General features: G+C 38.0%; 1 protein-coding gene across 1 annotated transcript in view; it reads right to left on the reverse strand.

Annotated features, from left to right (window-relative positions):
- Positions 1 to 891: 891 nt before the first annotated feature.
- LOC131858627 (uncharacterized) overlaps positions 892 to 18172 on the reverse strand; it is a 41472-nt gene continuing 24191 nt past the window's right edge. Inside the window, exon 4 of the mRNA XM_059211923.1 lies at positions 892 to 981. Coding sequence (XP_059067906.1) covers positions 892 to 981 — 90 coding nt within the window. The remainder of the gene's footprint in view (positions 982 to 18172) is intronic.

Consider the following 18172-nt stretch of genomic DNA (forward strand, 5'->3'; position numbering starts at 1 on the left):
TGGTCGAATTGAGAATTCTAATTTTTGATATGTACTTCAAGGTACCTATGTCTCAGATTTGAGGGTCTATGGAGATCATTTGATATTTTTAAGAAAGGCATCATGTGTTGCCTGTGCATTGACTTCATCAGGTTCGCAGTACTGACAAAGCCAGTTGGTCATTTTTGACAATTAAAATCTCTTCACTCAGGATTCGTCTGGAGAAACCGTTTGGTAGAGTTCATTCTTGTATATCAGAGTACATGCTTGTCAAATGGCGTGGTCCATAAAGGTGTTTTGACCGGTTTGAAAATTACGTCTTTGTGATTAAATGCGAAAATGTGGTGCAGGTGCCTGAAAGTCGCGAAACTCAGTTTGATGATCTGAAAATGGTGCCGATCAATTCCAGAGGTATTTTTAAGGTTTGTGAGGCATTTCAGAGGTCAGTTGCATGAAAATGAAAAAAAAATTTAGTCGGACCCACTTTGGGGCCCGACCTGGCTCATGCCCGTGCATTAATTTTAATGGCGAAATGTTCTTTTTCCTGGCAATATATGCGTCTCCATACCGACTCGACTGCAATTCACTAATGGGACAATGAAAACTTATAAAGATATGATCATGAATGGTTTATAAAGTGAATAGCATTTTCTAAGTATAACGTGGCAACTAGAAACATCTTTTGTTTAATAAAAACCCTCTAGGCAAAATGCAAACACCGGTTCAACCCTCCTGCGTGGCATGGTGCAATCAACAACTATTGTACAAATGCAAGTTGCAGGTGTAGTTCCTACGTGGAGAGTGAGGAGAATATGAATGAAGTTAAAAAAATAATTCCGCAAGCCCAATTCAATGTCCTCTGCCAGAATAGTCCTCTGCGTGGTTGGAGGGTATTGCAGGATCAATAAAATTTTAACTTTCAATGCAAATCCGATTGGCAGATGTAAATGCCAAATCCACGCCCTTTGCCAGTCCTCTCTGCTGCACGTGCGATTCATCTGCCTGCACAAAATGTGTATGGAGGAGTTTGGAAGGTTTAAAAAAAGCATAAACGAAATGAAATGCCAATCTTCATTCCCTATAGCATGGAGCGGAAAGGCATTAGTGGAAGTTCCAAACAAACTCAATTGCCAAGGGTCATGTTGCTGCACACTGGGTCTTAGAAACTTCAAAAGGATGCATTTCTGGGTAAAACCCATTATCCCACATTGGTTGGGCGATGAAGTTTGTTGGTATTTAAAAGAAAGACTCCACACTACCATAGCATCAAAGCCTTGGAGGCTTTTGGCACAAGGTGTTGACTGGGTGACTAGGTGGACCCCACGCATGTGGGCTTTTTTCTCGAGGCAACCAAGGAGGTCGAGTGTTGACCAGGTGGACCCCACACATGCACAGATCCCAAGGCAGACAAGTTTTGCAGAGAATGAATGGCTTAACCAACGAGCAAGTTGCAGAAGATCCTAGGAAGCGTGTTGTTTTGTGAAGTGCAGATGATTACCAGTTAAGCCTCGCGAAATAGTGTAAAGCATGTGCGAAAAACAAAGTGTTAAAGTTCGAGCATGTTCGGCGAGATCCAACGGTGCGCGTGGGTTCGCGAAGGAAAGATGCATGTTTGTTAGCCATTGCAAAATGGCGAAAGACAGGTGGCAAGTCCAAGTGGAGGTCCAGCTCGCGAGTCCCGCTGAGGTGTCGCTGAGGTGGTGATGAGGTGGTTGACAAGCAAGCAGACGGGTGGCATACATGAGGCAGTGAGGTGGTGGATTGATGAGGTGTCATCCAAGGTGGCACCCAGTGGACCCTATCGATGAATCAGAGGTTGCCACATGGCAGGGCTTCAGACCAAAAATGGAGTGAAAATCAAAGTTAAATGATATAGTTACAACTATAGGAGAAATTCGAAAATTTAAATGATGATGCACCTAAAGTGGATTAATTCACATAGAGGCTTATTTTTGGCTGAAATGGCAAGTATTATATATTGCCGGAAATCTCTCAAGATGAGGAATGTACTTATGGAGTTAGTTTCAACAAATATGGGATATTTTGAGAGAAGTTTCCATGGGAAAGAGGAAGAAAATGAATTTCAGTTGGGGAAAGAAGATACTTGGCAAATTCTGATGAGATCTGATTTTTTTCCCTCCTCTTCTTATTCCCAATTCTTCTCAATTGTAAGGGTTCCAAAATTTTGGAGGAAGTGCTCTAGATTTCATGGCTTCCAGTTCTGAATTGCTGGGCCCAAATGTGTAAAATTCTATGGATCTTTTCAGGGTATAGAGGTCGAAGTGTAGTGTTATAGATGTGGTTTCTTAGTTGCGGGTCTTACTTGTGTCAGGCATGAGTAAATTTCCCACAATATTGTCTCTGTGCATATATTTCATTGTTATGAATTGAATCCTCAAGGAGGCTATAATTTTTCATGTCAAGGAGATTGTATGATTGTTTGTAGGCATTCTTTAGTGAAGAGTTTAAATTCTATAATCAGTCATAAACAATGGAATGTGTCCTAGATTTGATGATTTTGTGAATAAATTGAGTAATGCATTAGTATAAGGTATTAATGCAGGGATATCCTGTAAGGAAAACAAACTTGTAGCTATGGATGCACATTTGCAGTTTTGTGTGTGACTCTGTTGCCCAATGAACAAGGCACCGGTCTTGCAGATTTGGGGATAGTTTACGATTAATTCAATTTTAAAGACAAATCTTTTTCCCTTTTTGTTTAGGGGTTTTTTTCTTTCATTCCAAGCTCTTTTTCATATGTGGTTTATACAGATTTAGCTAATCTATAATGTGTTTCTAAATTTGGTAGGTTTGTGGAATGATCTCTCTGCTTATTGTTGATGCAGTCATGTGTCTGTAATCATTGTATTTAATACATCAAAAGGGTGTCCCCCTAGGTCTAGCAGAACTTGAAGTGCAGAAGGATCAATTAGGGTCCTATGTTATGTTGTCCAAGCCCTGATGTGTTTTGTAGACTAAAATTGGCCGTTTCATAGAAGCATTGCAGGTGTACTTGGGTTAATCATTTTTTATGAACAACAAAAATGGCGACTCTGCTGGGGAAGCTGAATAGAAATTGTCTAATTTCATCCAGTTAGTCAGTCCATTGTGTATGCACAGAGTTGAAAATGTCTTTTATGGTTGAGGAATTTAGTATTATGTTCTGTGGTTGTAATGGTGTTGTCTGCTATCAGAGAAAGTTTCTTCTGAAGAATTAGAGAAAATATACATTGTTGAGAGTTGTAAGAGGTCCTTACAGTTGTTTATGAATTCTTCCCAATGTCATAATTGGGTGGCGACTCTAATCTCTATACTGGTGCTTGTAGGAAGTTTGTATTCCAAGATTTTCACAAGATTAGTAGATAATCTGATGAGTCATATTAAGATGCAGATGATTAAATTAGTTGTATGCTCATACATGGTGCTTTCATCATAAAAGCTTGAGAAGAAAAGTGCAATAGAAAGATACACATAGATTTGGTGTTGATTTCCCAAATCCGTATGTGTTAAATAGCCTGGAAGAGTGTTTATTGCAGCGAGATTGAAGGAGACAATAGAGAATTAAATTTGTGTTGAATGGCATTTTGTTGTTCAAAATGTCCTCTATGCAAGAGGTGGGGACTCTGAGGTAAAAGACCATGCTGAAAGTGGAAGTTAATTATCAAATCTACAAGTCCTACAGATGCAAACACCTAGGTATTTTCAGAAGTTTCAATTACAAGACATCTCTTCTGAAAATTTGAAAGAGCAAAATAGTTTCCCTATCTAGTGTTTTGCACTTTGTTGAAAGGGAAGAAGATAAAAAATATTTGCATATTCAAAGTGTTGTTAAGTTTCAGGATCTTATATGTTTTCCTATGATATGCAAGTATCCATGAGTTTTATGTCAAAAAAATGAAAAGATAAATCTGTAGCTTGACATATTTAGAAGTTGTTGAATTTTTGGTGGGGTTGTGTATGAAGTTTGAGAAGTCACAATGTGCAGCCAATTAGCTCAGCCCCAATCTTATTCACATATGACCATGCTTAGTGAGGTAGAAAAAACCATGTAATAGGAAAAGTTTCAGTGTGAAGTATTATGCTGCTCTAAATTTCAAAGATGTTCCGGGTTACCCAAATCCCATACCCACAAAAATTAGAAAGTATTTGCCAATATTCAGTGGGAAGAAATCAGAATCAGCATGTCAACATTTGAAGATATTTTCAGATTTGATGGGAGAGTATGAAATTTGTCAAGAAGATGTGTGCATGAAGTTATTTGTTCAATCACTGAAAGAGGATGCAAGGGATTGGTTCTCTCTTCTTGCCGACAAATTGTATTTCCTCATGGGAGGAATTGATTTCAGATTTCAGAGACCAATTTGCTGAAAAGGTGAGTGATTATGACATGTTGAAAGAATTCACGTACATACAAATCAGGGAAGATGAATTGGTACCAACATTTAATATCAGGTTTTCACAAACATTGTCCAAAATTTCCAATAAGTATAAGTTTGATGATAAAGTATGGTTGGAGATTTATATGAGTGCATTTGACGAGAAGATGGGTTTCTTATTAAGAAACAAAGAACCCAAAACCTTGTATGAAGCTTTTAATATAGCTAGGGACATTGAGAATAATTTGAAATTTGGGATATCCAAGAGGATTGTGTCTGTTGTTGTTTCTTGTCAAAGCACCTTCAATGGTGAGATACCATGTGAGGCTGAACAAATCATTCCTTGTCCAAAAATGTTAAGCTCTGATGTTATAAATGGTTTTGTTGATGCATGTGAATCAAAGTTAAATGAGAGTCAAGAATCTCTGCTGTCAATGCCAGTTGTCTCTCACAGTAATGATGGAATGATCAGTGGGAAATATTGTGATAATGCTGATACAGAGGTAGATTTGTATAAAGGATATGTACCATTTGATTTGTATGCCAGTTATGTTGATTACGTGACTACAAATTATCAAGTAAATCATGTATCTCCCAAGGGTAATAATAATGAAATTAATGAGGATGATGACCATCGATCTTTACATGTTGTTGATATATTTGATGTTGAAATACCAAATACTGAAGGATCACCAAGTGTTGCTGATTATGTAAGTGAAAATGTGCAATATGATGTAAATCAGATTTTGTTTAAGTCTGATAAAGCTGAAAATGAAATTGCGGATGATGTTGATAGTGTTTTCAATGCAAGTATACCCAGTGATGAATGTGTTTCAGAATGGAGTGGTGCTGTTGATTATGAGGACACTGAGTTCGATTTTCAGCACCTTGAAGGTATACAAATGAACAATGAAGATCAATTTCAGAATATGAGTGGTTTTGATACAAGTTTTTCATCTTCTTATAATCAGCAAATGAATGCCAGTCATGCAGCTGATGATGGTTATGAGAATTCTTATTATTCATCTTGTGAAGATGATATAAGAGGAGACCAAGTTATATACTTCAGTCATGAATCTGAAAACGAAAGTATTTTTGAAGATAAAAATATATGTGACAGTGCGGATAATGTTTTATTTTCAGATTTAAGTGAACCTGTATTTGAATGTTTTCAAAATTTGACATACTATGAAGAGGATGTGAATGTTGATAATATGCTTGAACCAGATATGCAGTTCTTTGATTTTGATATTAATGTTCATGGTGCTGATTTCTTTATGAAAAATGCTGAAGTTTCCCCTTGTGTTGAACAAGTTTGTAATGCTGATGTATTTCCAAACAACAGTAGCATGTGTTGCAAAAATTTACTTCATGATGAAGATAAGAGGCATGGGTTGTGTGATGACTACTTCAGACCACAAATGGAAGTTTTTCAAATGGATATAAGTCTGAATGAAGAAGACTTACCTGAGGATTTGCTTTAGCCAGAGGTATGCATTCTTTTCCATGATTGGGATATTGAGGATGTAGATGTGTTGAGTTTGATGAACAAGGATAGTATAAAATGTGATCAACATGGGGAAGTATCACATCTGGATCGTGATATTTATGTTCCTTGTTTGCATCAATTGGTTAGTAATGCCCCCAATTCTATGAATTTAAATGATAACAAGGTGAGTGTTGATGAGAATTACAATGTTGAGAGATTGAACGCTTTATTTTTGAAGTTCAACATGATGATACCTTTGCAAATGATAGAGTTGACTAGGATAGTGAAGTGTATTGCAGCTTGTGGGAAGGCCTCTATAGTGAGTTGTCTCATGGTTTTACTTTTGTTGAAGTAGTGTGTGATTACAAATCTCAAAACCAGGCCAAAGGTATGCACACCAACTGTTATAGTAATGAGATGAAAGAGGTTGATTATAAGGATTATGCTCAGTTGTTATTGAAAGGTTTCTTTGTTTGGATCATGATGTCAAGTGATGAGAATCAGATTTTTGACAAAGGTAAATGTTGAAGTAAGTGGAGCAGCTTATATTCAGTTGTTAGTATGTTTGTATATCTTGTATAGTTGCTTTGCTTCAGTTGTGTGGTTTTCAATAAAGTGCCCTGGTGTTTGGGTTGAATAAGGAGCCCTTTTCTTTTGAGAAGACAAGAGAAGAGAGTGATCCATTTTTGGGTGGTTTGCTTAACCTTTGATTCTGAATTCTTGTGTTGATCTTGTAATCAACCATCCCCAGTCAGAGCCACTATTGGGACTCATTAAATTTGAGTCAAGTTTTGAGCCCCATTTCAAAATTTTGATATTGCATTTTCAAAAAGGCACCTAATCTCAATCAAGTGGCCTAGTTAGAGAGAGGGTAAAATGGAGCCAGTTGATTTTCAAAAGGTAAGGCTTTGGAAACTTGTCCTACACCTTTCATTTGACCTATGCAGTGTGTTTCAACTTTCAGAATTCAGTTTGGATAAGTTTATCAGGTACCCATTTCAAGGGGTGAGCTGAAAGTGCATTTTAGGTGCAAATGCATATTTTATTGAGTAGTCTACTTTGAGTGCTTATATCTTTTGCCCTGTTAATCATCATGAAGATTTTCAAAATGGATTGAATTGTATGCATAAATGTGAGTCAACATGTAAATTTTTAAGTCCTTATGAATCCATTTGCTCAGTTTTCAAAGCTCAATCCTTTTGCATTTTGCATGGTTTGACAAGTCTTTGTTTCAACTGCTAGTCGGAGCCCTGTTTTGCATAAGTGTAAAAGTTGCCTTAATGAGTGTCATGTTAGAGTGTTTTTTCTAGGCTATTTTTGATATAAATGATGAGCTATGTTTCAAATTTCAAGCTCCTGCTAATCCGTTTGATCGGTTTTCAGAAGGGTTTCTTGAGCCATCTATTTCAGTTATCCGTACTTTCCTTGTCGTATCAGTTAAAAATGCTATTTTCATGAGCACACCATTTGCACCCAGTCAGAATTTGGGTCAAACTAAGAATTCTAATTTTTGATATGTACTTCAAGGTACCTATGTCTTAGATTTGAGGGTCTACGGAGATCGTTTGATATTTTTAAGAAAGACATCATGTGTTGCCTGCGCATTGACTTCATCAGGTTCGCAGTACCGACAAAGCCAGTTGGTCATTTTTGACAATTAAAATCTCTTCACTCAGGATTCGTCTGGAGAAACCGTTTGGTAGAGTTCATTCTTGTATATCAAAGTACATCCCTGTCAGATGGCGTGGTCCATAAAGGTGTTTTGACCAGTTTGAAAATTACGTCTTCGCGATTAAATGCGAAAATGTGGTGCAAGCGCCTGAAAGTCGCGAAACTCAGTTTGATGATTCGAAAATGGTGCCGATCAATTCCAGAGGTAGTTTTAAGGTTTGTGAGGCATTTCAGAGGTCAGTTGCATGAAAACAAAATTTTTTTTTAGTCGGACCCACTTTGGGGCCCGACCTGGCTCATGCCCGTGCATTAATTTTAATGGCGAAATGTTCTTTTTCCTAGCAATATATGCGTCTCCATACTGGCTTGACCACAATTCACCAATGGGACAATGAAAACTTATAAAGATATGATCATGAATGGTTTGTAAAGTGAATAGTTTTGTTATTCCTTTCTTGAGAAGGGGAGACAATAAAGCTTCAGCAATAAAATTTTCAGCAAATGTGATTGCCAGGCTTCAAATCAAATTCCTCAATCAAATCAAATTATCCTCTTGGCACGTGGTGTTTGAAAAGGATTACAATAATAAAACTACATCAAATGCACATTGGCAGGCATCATGCGTGAATGGTGGGTGAGTTGAAGAAATGGTGGAGCTCCCTTGCCAACATCCTCCATGACACATGGTATGGTATTAAATTGCAGAAAATGTTTCAAACAAACAAACTCAAAACCAAATCTCCTCTGTGGCTATTTGGAGGCATTAAATCAAGCAAAATGCAATGAGAATGTGTATCGCTATACTCCATCAATTTAATGCATTGTCCCCCTACCGTGAGGTAAGTTGGGAAAGAGAGGCACTAAAATTTCAAGCAATGCATCTGTCAGACATAAAAGCCAAGTTCCACGCCCTCTGGTAGCATTTTCTGAGTATAACAAGGCAGCTGGAAACATCTTTTGTTTAATAAAAGCCCTGGAGGCAAAATGCAAACGTCGGTTCAACCCTCCTGCGTGGCATGGTGCAATCAGAAACTATTGTACAAATGCAAGTTACAGCTGTAGTTCCTGCGTGGAGAGTGAGGAGAATATGAATGAAGTTAAAAAAAAAAAATTGCAAGCCCAATTCAGCGTCTTCCTCTACTAGAATAGTCCTCTGCGTGGTTGGCGGGTATTGCAGGATCAATAAACTTTTAACTTTCAATGCAAATTTGATTGGCAGGTGTAAATGCCAAATCCACGCCCTTTGCCAGTCCTCTCTGCTACACGTGAGATTCATCTCCCTGCGCAAAATGTGTATGGAGGAGTTTGGAAGGTTTTTAAAAAGCATAAACAAAATGAAATGCCAATCTTCATTCCCTATAGCATGGAGCCGAAAGGCATTAGTGGAAGTTCCAAGCAAACTGAATTGCCAAGGGTTGTGTTGCTGCACACTGGGTCTTAGAAACTTCAAAAGGATGCATTTCTGGGTAAAACCCATTATCCCACATTGGTTGGGCAATGAAGTTTGTTGGTATTTAAAAGAAAGACTCCACACTACCATAGTGTCAAAGCCTTCGAGGCTTTTGGCACAAGGTGTTGGCTGGGCGACTAGGCGGACCCCACGCGCGTGGGCGTGCTTCCTGAGGTGACCAATGAGGCCGATTGTTGACCAGGTGGACTCCACGCAGGCACAGATCCTGAGGTAGGTGAGTTTTGCAGAGAACGGATGGCTTAACCAGCAAGCAAGTTGCAAAGGATCCTACGAAGCGCGTTGTTTCGCAAAGCGGAGATGATCACTAGATAAGCCTCGCGAAATAGCGAAAAACATGTGCGAAAAATGAAGTGTTAAAGATCGAGCATGTTTGGCAAGATCCAATGGTGCGCGTGGATTCACGAAGGAAAGATGCATGTTCGTTAGCCATGATGAAATGGCGAAAGACAGGTGGCAGGTCCAGGTGGAGGTCTCGCTGAGGTGTCGCTGAGGTGGCTGACAAGCAAGCGGACGGGTGGCGTACATGAGGCAGTGAGGTGGCGGATTGATGATGTGTCATCCAAGGTGGCACCCAGTGGAGCCTATCAACAAATCAAAGGCTGCCATGTGGCAGGGCGTCAGACCAAAAATGGAGTGAAAATCAAAGTTAAATGATATAGTTTCAACTATAGGAGAAATTCGAAAATTTAAATGATGGTGCACCTAAAGTGGATTAATTCGCTCAGAGGCTTATTTTTGGTCGAAATGGCAAGTATTATATATTGCCGGAAAGCTCTCGAGATGAGGAATGCAGTTATGGAGTTAGTTTCAACAAATGTGGGATATTTTGAAAGAAGTTTCCATGGGAAAGAGGAAGAAAATGAATTTCAGTTGGAGAAAGAAGATACTTGGCAAATTCTGATGAGATCTGATCTTTTCCCTCCCTCTTCGTATTCCCAATTATTCTCAATTGTAAGGGTTCCAGAATTTTGGAGGAAGTGCTCCAGATTTCATGGCTTCCAGTTCTGAATTGCTTGACCCAAATGTGTAAAATTCTATGGATCTTTTCAGGGTATAGAAGTTGAAGTGCAGTGTTGTAGATGTGGTTTCTTAGTTGCAGGTCTTACTTGTGCTAGGCATGAGTAAATTTCCCACAATATTGTCTCTGTGCATATATTTCATTGTTATGAATTAAACCCTCAAGGAGGCTATACTTTGTCATGTCAAGGAGATTGTATGATTGTTTGTAGGCATTCTTTAGTGAAGAGTTTAAATTCTATAATTAGTCATAAACAATGGAATGTGTCCCAGATCTGATGATTTTGTGAATAAATTGAGTAATGCATTAGTATAAGGTATTAATGTAGGGATATCATGTAAGGAAAACAAACTTGTAGCTATGGATGCACATTTGTAGTTCTGTGTGTGACTTTGTTGCCCAATGAACAAGGCACTGGTCTTACAGATTTGGGGATAGTTTCAGATTAATTCAATTTTAAAGACAAATATTTTTTGTTTGTGTTTAGGGGTTGTTTTCTTTCATTCCAAGCTCTTTTTCATCTATGGTTTATACAGATTTAGCCAATATGTAATGTGTTTCTAAATTTGGTGGGTTTGTGGAATGATCTCTCTGCTTATTGTTGATGCAATCATGTGTCTGTAATCATTGTATTTAATGCATAAAAAAGGTGTCCCCCCTTAGGTCTAGCAGAACCTGAAGTGCAGGAGGATCAATTAGGGTCCTATGCTATGTTGTCCAAACCCTGATGTGTTTTGTAGACTGAAATTGGCCATTTCATAGAAGGATTGCAGGTGTACTTGGGTTAATCATTTTTTATGAACAACATGCACCCAAGAGGTATTTTGGAGTTGAGAGACATAGGAAGTGGAGCAACAAGAAGTGGATATGCAGAGGACTTTGCTCAATCAATGAAGGAGGTCCATGAATCAGTTAAACAAGAATTGATGGAGAACACAAGAAAACTCAAACAAAAAGTTGATGAAAAGAGGAAGAACCTACAATTTCAAGTGGGGGATCTTGTCATGGTGCTCTTAAATAAATAAATGCTACAACAAGGAGTGCCAAACAAGCTGCAAATGAGAAGGATAGGTCCATGTGCCATTCTAGCCAAGTATGGAGAAAATGCATACAAGGTGGATCTACCTAGTGACATAGGATTGTCACCGGTTTTCAACATAATAGGCTTAGTTGCATACAAGGGACCAGTTCAAGGTTCAGATCATAGTCACTTAGAGGTTTCAGATGATGTGAACAACCTTCAGTTACCAGCCAAACCAAATCCAAAGGCCAAGAAGGTGTTGAGTTCAAGGATCGCAAAGAAGACAAGGCATCAAGCCTATTGGGAGCACCTAATCAAATGGTAGGGTATGGATGATACTGAAGCTACATGGGTGATGGAGACAGAGTTTAAGAATCTTGGAATTGACCAGAATCTGATTCCTAAGAAGGTGGCATGATCTTCTTTTGTTTGGTAGAATGGTGCAGGAGCACCTAAGACTTAGATTGTTTAGTTTTTTTAATTTTTGCTTGTACTGACCCTAGCCAAGTTAGTGGTGAATAAGGACTCCAGGAGGTTCCAAGAGTTATAATTTGAGTCAATGTAGGGCTAGGTTGTGTTCATACTTCTTAGGTTTGCATTTTTGTGTAAATAGTGAGTTTGAGTAGGTAATTGATCTTTTTGGTGGTCAAAAGTGTCAAAACATGGTACATGCATTAGGGAGGGTTAAATTAGTATTAGAAAAGTCTTAAAAGTCATTTGTGATGACTTGGAATAGGTCTTATAGGTTGGAAAGACCAAAAGTGCAAAAATTGCAAAGTTGCAAAAAGTTGTCATGACAACTTTTGTCCTGAAATGGTTAGCGATGGAGTTAGGGATTGTTCAATGCCCTAGGATGACTCCACATGTGGTAAATATATAATAACCCTCTCTTTCATGGTTACCAAGGTTGGTGAATGTGTTTTGCAAGCTTAACAATCTGAAACTACTCATTTTCAAACTAGTTGGCAACGTTTTGGCTTGATTTTACTCATTTTGTAATTAAAGATGGATTGAATCTATTGATTCAGCAATGGATTGAGTTTATCTTGTGTTTTATTGTGGTTTTGGTTCAATTTAGAGCTTTGTAGATACTGTTCATTAGTTTTTTCTTGCTTTAGTTTGCAAGCAACAAGTTTTGGCTTGTATATAGCAGTTTTCTTGTAAATATGGTTGCCCCATGAGTTCCACATGTGCTGCCACCATGGCTTGTTGGGACATGGAGGGAAATCATTTGTATAGTGTACATATGCAGGTGCAAGTGCTGGAGAAGAGATTTGATATGATTGTCACCTTATTCTAGGTGAGTCTAGGAACAACCCGACTAGAGGAAATAAGGTAAAAATGGAGTGCCAAGTGCAGGGGTGGATGTCAAATCACTTTATAAGTTTTTGAAGGGGTCCAAGGATTTGGGACAGAGTTTCCAATGCAAGGAGGAGCCTTGAAAATTTTATTTTGTGCACAAACCCCAACTTGACCTATCACTACCACCTAGAATGCTTAGATACCCTCCAAAACCCTCATTTTGGGGTTAGCACATTGAATGGTGGAACAAGAAGATAAAACCACAAAAATAACTTGAGGTTAGATGAACCATTGAAGGAAATACAAAATTGTTCTGGGGTCTTTTGGACCGTTTTCACTCAAGCCCTAAAAAATTGGTTTTAGGAGGCCTAATTGGGCTAATTCCTTGTAGCCCTTTTCTAGGCAAGATTTTGGAATCAGTAAGAAACCTATTGATGGAAAACCTCAAATGGACCCTAAATGCATCCAAAACATGAATGAATACACCTCCACACCTTTGCATCATCTCACAATGGTAGGAGGTCATTTTGACAACTTGAAGCCAAGAAGCCATAATTGAGCACATGGGAAGCACTGTGAAATTGGTAGGGTTCCTAGCCAAAACACTTGAAGAAAACACCTTGGAAAGGTAAAGAGTCAAGCCCTAGAAGATACTGAGAAGGACTTGGAGGCTTGGAGAGCAATTAGGCCTGGTGAGTTGGTGGAATTGAACAACACCAACTAGGTGAAGTGTTGGGCAAACTAGGTGTCCCCCATCAAGAACTTAGCAAACGATATGCTTCACCACTGGTCCAACCCTGATGGGTAATATAATGCTCCTCTGGAAGAACATTTTGCATCATCATATGCTTTGATGGTTATCTTTTTTCCGACATCCACTTATTCTACTGCATAACCCAATATTGTGACTAACTGGAAGGTGCATATGGTTAAGCCGACTCCATTGTCAATCAAGACTCGCTTGATTTTATGTTGGTTTACGAATCCTTCAATATGGAGGGAGGCATTATGCGGTTTTTGGAAGGATGTGTTGTCACTTTCGGTAAAATTAAGACATGGTGATGACTTTATACTACCAACCATGGCTTGAAACTGATCTGTGTTGAGGTGGGCGGGGACAGACGCTTCTTGGAGAGCTTGGTCTAAGATTGTTTTATGTGAGGGGGATAAACGTAAAAACTCTAATATGGAGATGAGGGTTGGCATCTTATCCAATTTCTCTACAATATTATATTGCTTGGGGAGGGGTGTCGCAAGAACAGTAATCTTGCTTAGATGCGTAACAACGTTGCATGTAGGATTTGGATCTTTTATGGTAAGAGTTGCAACTTGTTCATTCGCATCATAAAGGTGATTCACAATATAATTGTATGCAGCTTGTGTGTAATTTCTTGTGGTATCTATGTTTCTCCCTAAGGTGGAAGGACCCCTTTGATCATGTGATGGAAGTGGATTCTTGAACATTAAGTGATCATCATTGGATGTTTTAGGGTCATGTCCTTCAATTTCAATTTCTCCTCTATCAATAAGATCCTGAACAAGATCTTTTAGCTGATGGCAATTGCTTGTTTTATGCCCTCTTCCTTGGTGAAATTCACAATGTTCATGATCTCGCCACCATGGAGGCTTGACTTGAGGCTCATAATTGGATGTTTTTAGTAAGGTCACAAGACTAGAGGATATTAATTGGCATAAGATCGTCTCGATAGGTTCCCCTAAGGGTGTATATGTGCATTTTGTCTTGTAGTTTTGTTTCTTTTGTTTTGGTTCCTCTTGATGTGTATTGCAACCTTGAATTTCTGGATTAATGATGGTGTTGTTGTTAGGAGGGGGATTTTGTCCTGCAAACCTGACCACATGTTGTGCAATTTTTACTGTTCTTGCGTCCACTATCCCATCATTGACAACATTCTTGTTTTTGTTCCAAAATTTTGGTTTGTCACTATTATAATGTGAACGAGGACCATCTTTGTTTTCATTATAAATTTTGATAAGTCCCTTTTTGATGAGGGCTCTTTTACATTTGATCCCTTGAGCTATCATTTCTTCAAAGGATTTTGTGCCCTTCATGTCCAAATGAAATTAAATTTCATCATTTAAGTTGGAAATGAAGATTTCCACTAATTCTTGCTTAGGTAGATGAAGGAGCGTCTGCTAGACAATTGTCTCCACCATTGTAGGAAATTCGAGAACAACTCCCCAGTTTTTTGTTTTGTGTTGCACAAATCTGCCATGGTGATGTCACATTCTATGTTGTGTGCATGGTGAGCGATGAATTTTTGGACCAGTTCTTCAAATTTTCTAATGCCACCTGGCAATTGTGAAAACCATTGTGTGGTTGTGTCTCCCAAACTTTGAGGAAAGAGGTGCATTAGATATGTGTCTTCATAAGCCACCTCTAAACATGCTGAGTGAAATTCTCGTACATGGTCCCTAGGATCTCCTTTGCCTCTATATTTTTTTATTTGGGTGTTTCGAACCCTCATGAAAAAGGTGGCATAAGCATGTTCCTATTAAAAGGATAGGGATAAATGTCATTAAGTGAGAATCGATTGGTCTTCACACCACTATTTAGTTGTTGGGCGAGATTTTCTGCGTGTTGCCTCAACATGTCTATTTCTGAAGGAGGAGGAGGAGGTGGAGGATTCTATTGATGATTAGGATCATAGCAGAAGTATTCTCTACCTCCTCCACCATTGTGATGGCTATTTTGCTTAGATGTTTGTCATAATTGTGTTGTATCAAAATTGGAGGGAAGTTTGGCACCCTCTTGAGCAAGTCTCAAGAAATGAGCATTTGCATTGTTTCTAATAATTTCATTAAAGAGTTTGTTGAATTTTGGATTATGTTGTGCTCTTTCTATATCTTCTGGAGTTGGAGTGTTGGGATCTTCATCATTAGTGCCTCCTCCAAAGGCCTCATGAAAATCGTTGAGGTTTTCTTCCTCCTATTCAATTTCTAGTTGTCGATTTCTCATTGATCTTGTTTGAGCCATGTTTTTAAAAAGTTGATGTTTGTAAAAATGATTATGAGGTGGTGATGAAATGTTTGATGGAAAAAAAGTTTTTGTGAAATGTTTAGTGGAAGATAGATCTCTAATACTGAAGGTTGGATGTCAACAGAGTTCTTTGTGAATTGCTCTTGTGCGTTTTAACAATTTGATGCGATGAGGTATAGCAAGGTTTGAGATGTGTTACAATCCAAGCTACCTAGTAATGTGAGGATGCACTCATAAACTAGTTTTAACCTACCTAGATGTATAGAAATGCCTCTTAGGATGATTGATCCTAGATGTAGAGACACTCTAAAATGATATGTTTGTTTGTTTAAGCAATATCTCTGATAGGACTAAGGACAAGACCTATTTGTGTTGAGAGTTGAGTGATTTTGTGATGTTTGGATGTGAAAGTGGATAGTATATGTGTCTCAATAAAATTCTTCCGTTATGAAGGGGGTTTCTACTTCTTCCTCTCTTATAGGGGTTGGTGGTTCCCCTCGAGCTTCGTTGTATGTGATACAAAATTGAGGAAAGAAAGAAGGATTGATCTTTCCCCCTTTGTTCTTGTGATAATCAAAAGCTCTATACTGAGTGAAATCTCTATTGCTCAAAGGCTCTTTGTCAAATTCATTGGATTTGCCCTGAAGGTACAAGTGCATATGATGCAAGAATACTCTATGTGAGAGAAAGAGTTGTCTATTGATATAGAAAAATTTCCTTTTCTTGATTAAAGTTTTTGAACCAATTTGTCTCTTATTCAATTTGGTCTTTTGATGAAGACTCATTTTTCTGAAGATATGAGTGATGGTCATACAAACTAATACTTTGTTTTACTTGTTGAGATAGATTTTTCAATGTTGATATAGATTTTGTTGGATGGATACTTTGTTTCAATTGTTTTGAATCCTTTGACAAGAAAACACAACAAACACACAAGCACAATAATCTTGCCCCTTTTCAATAAAGGCACAACAAGTGTGGGTCTAAATCAACCCAATCATGAACTTTTTTGACTCTTTATATATGTATTTTATGTTCCCAAAGCCTAAAGTCGACCCAAATTTTTACTAGTCTGAAACAAGACGAAGACGACTCAAACGCTTTTTATCCCTAAGGTCATGGCCAGTTGCGATATTTTCAGCCCAAATCTTGATATTTCTTCGACTTTGGGACTACATACCTTATGTATCCTGTTGTGGTAGGTAAGGATGTGATATACTAAGTCTTGTGTGAGCATAACAAATAGATGATCCCTATGATGGGGGAGTCACCACTTTCATCAAGCTACAAGTAGCCTTTAAAAAATCCTTGTTTCTACTCAAGGAAATATGTATGGTGAGTATCTTGGGAACAAAACCATCTATGCTCTTGCACTGAACTTTTCACAAATATCCTCAATCAATAGAACGGGTGGGTTGCTAAAATAAGAGGTGTCTAGTAATGTTCAATGTATTTGGACATAAGTTCATTCTGCAGTGACTCACTTAAGAGCCTTGTAACTTGTGGTTGGGCCCATACGTCCTTTCAACAAGTTACACTGTAGGAACAACTACACCCAAAGCTACAACTTTCGCCCTCACCTGAATTTTATAGCAGCTCGAAGGATTTACAGTGCAAGTTCGTTCCCAAGAGTGATGTGTCTCTTGGCATGCCTCTCTTAAAAATAGAAAATTTAGAGCGTTACTAACACTTTTCTCTTGCACCTAGGACCACAAGAGCCAAGGGAGAGGATAGTGTGTGTTAGAAATGGGACCACTCTACAGATTTGCACAAGCATGCCGAACACAAAAAAACTCTTGTTATTTTTAACCTTTTATTGCAATATGATCTATTTGCTATTTGGAGATGTAGCTCCAACAGACCTGATGTTCTTTTTGTTCTACAAAGCAATTTGTTTTCTAACTAGGAAAGTGAAATCCTGGTCAACAAAATGAAAGCACGTTTGCTTAAAAGAAAATTGCTTTTGCAAATCAATGGACAAGTTGTTTGTTCTTTTTAACTTGCAAATAAAAGGTTGATTGTGAATTTTATCATTGCAAGAAAATGAAAGATTGTTTGTTCTTTTTAAGCCCAAATTGAAATGTTTTTCCCTGACTTGCAAGAAAGAAAAGTGTTTGATTTGTTGTGTTTTTTACCTTACAATGGGATTCTTTTTATGCCCAAATGAAAATGTAGTTTATTTTTAGCCCAAAATGAAAGATGAGATTTTTTTTAAACCAAAGGAAAATGAATTCTTTTTACCCAACTTGAAAAGATAGAAAGAAATCAAACTCCTAATTCTAACTCCAATCCTGCAAGAAATTGTTAGTGACCTCCAAGAAGAAAAGTTAATGAAATGTCCAATCTTTTGGTGGGCTTCCACAAGCCTAAGTTTAATTTTTTTTTTCAGTTACAATTTTTTTTGAGTTCTCTATTACAAAAGCGCTACTCTGTGAGAACATAGAAGTGCTACTTTGGACAACAACACCGAAGTAGTTACAAAAGTGCAAAAATAAATAACAACAACACTAAACTATTAACAAAAGCGCTAATTTAAAAGGTTTGACAGAATTAAAAAAAACTGACAGACAGAGAGTGCAAAAGCGCTAGATTATCACAACAACGTTAATAAATGAACGAAAGCGCTAAAACTCTAACTAAAGCGCTAAAACTATAGCGAAAGCGCTAAAACTCGAACCAAAGCGCTAAAAATCTTCTGACAAGGGCGCCAAAACACAAAACAAAAGCGCTAAAGCACAACCTATGTGTGAAAATTATAAGAAAATCATGAAAAAAAGTCAGACTGAAAGATTCAGAAGGTTGCGTGTTCAATTCACGTTGGGTTCACCAAATGATGCACGCTAAAAG

The sequence above is a fragment of the Cryptomeria japonica genome, chromosome 9, assembly GCF_030272615.1.
Source record: "Cryptomeria japonica chromosome 9, Sugi_1.0, whole genome shotgun sequence".
NCBI classification, from domain to species: Eukaryota; Viridiplantae; Streptophyta; class Pinopsida; order Cupressales; family Cupressaceae; genus Cryptomeria; species Cryptomeria japonica.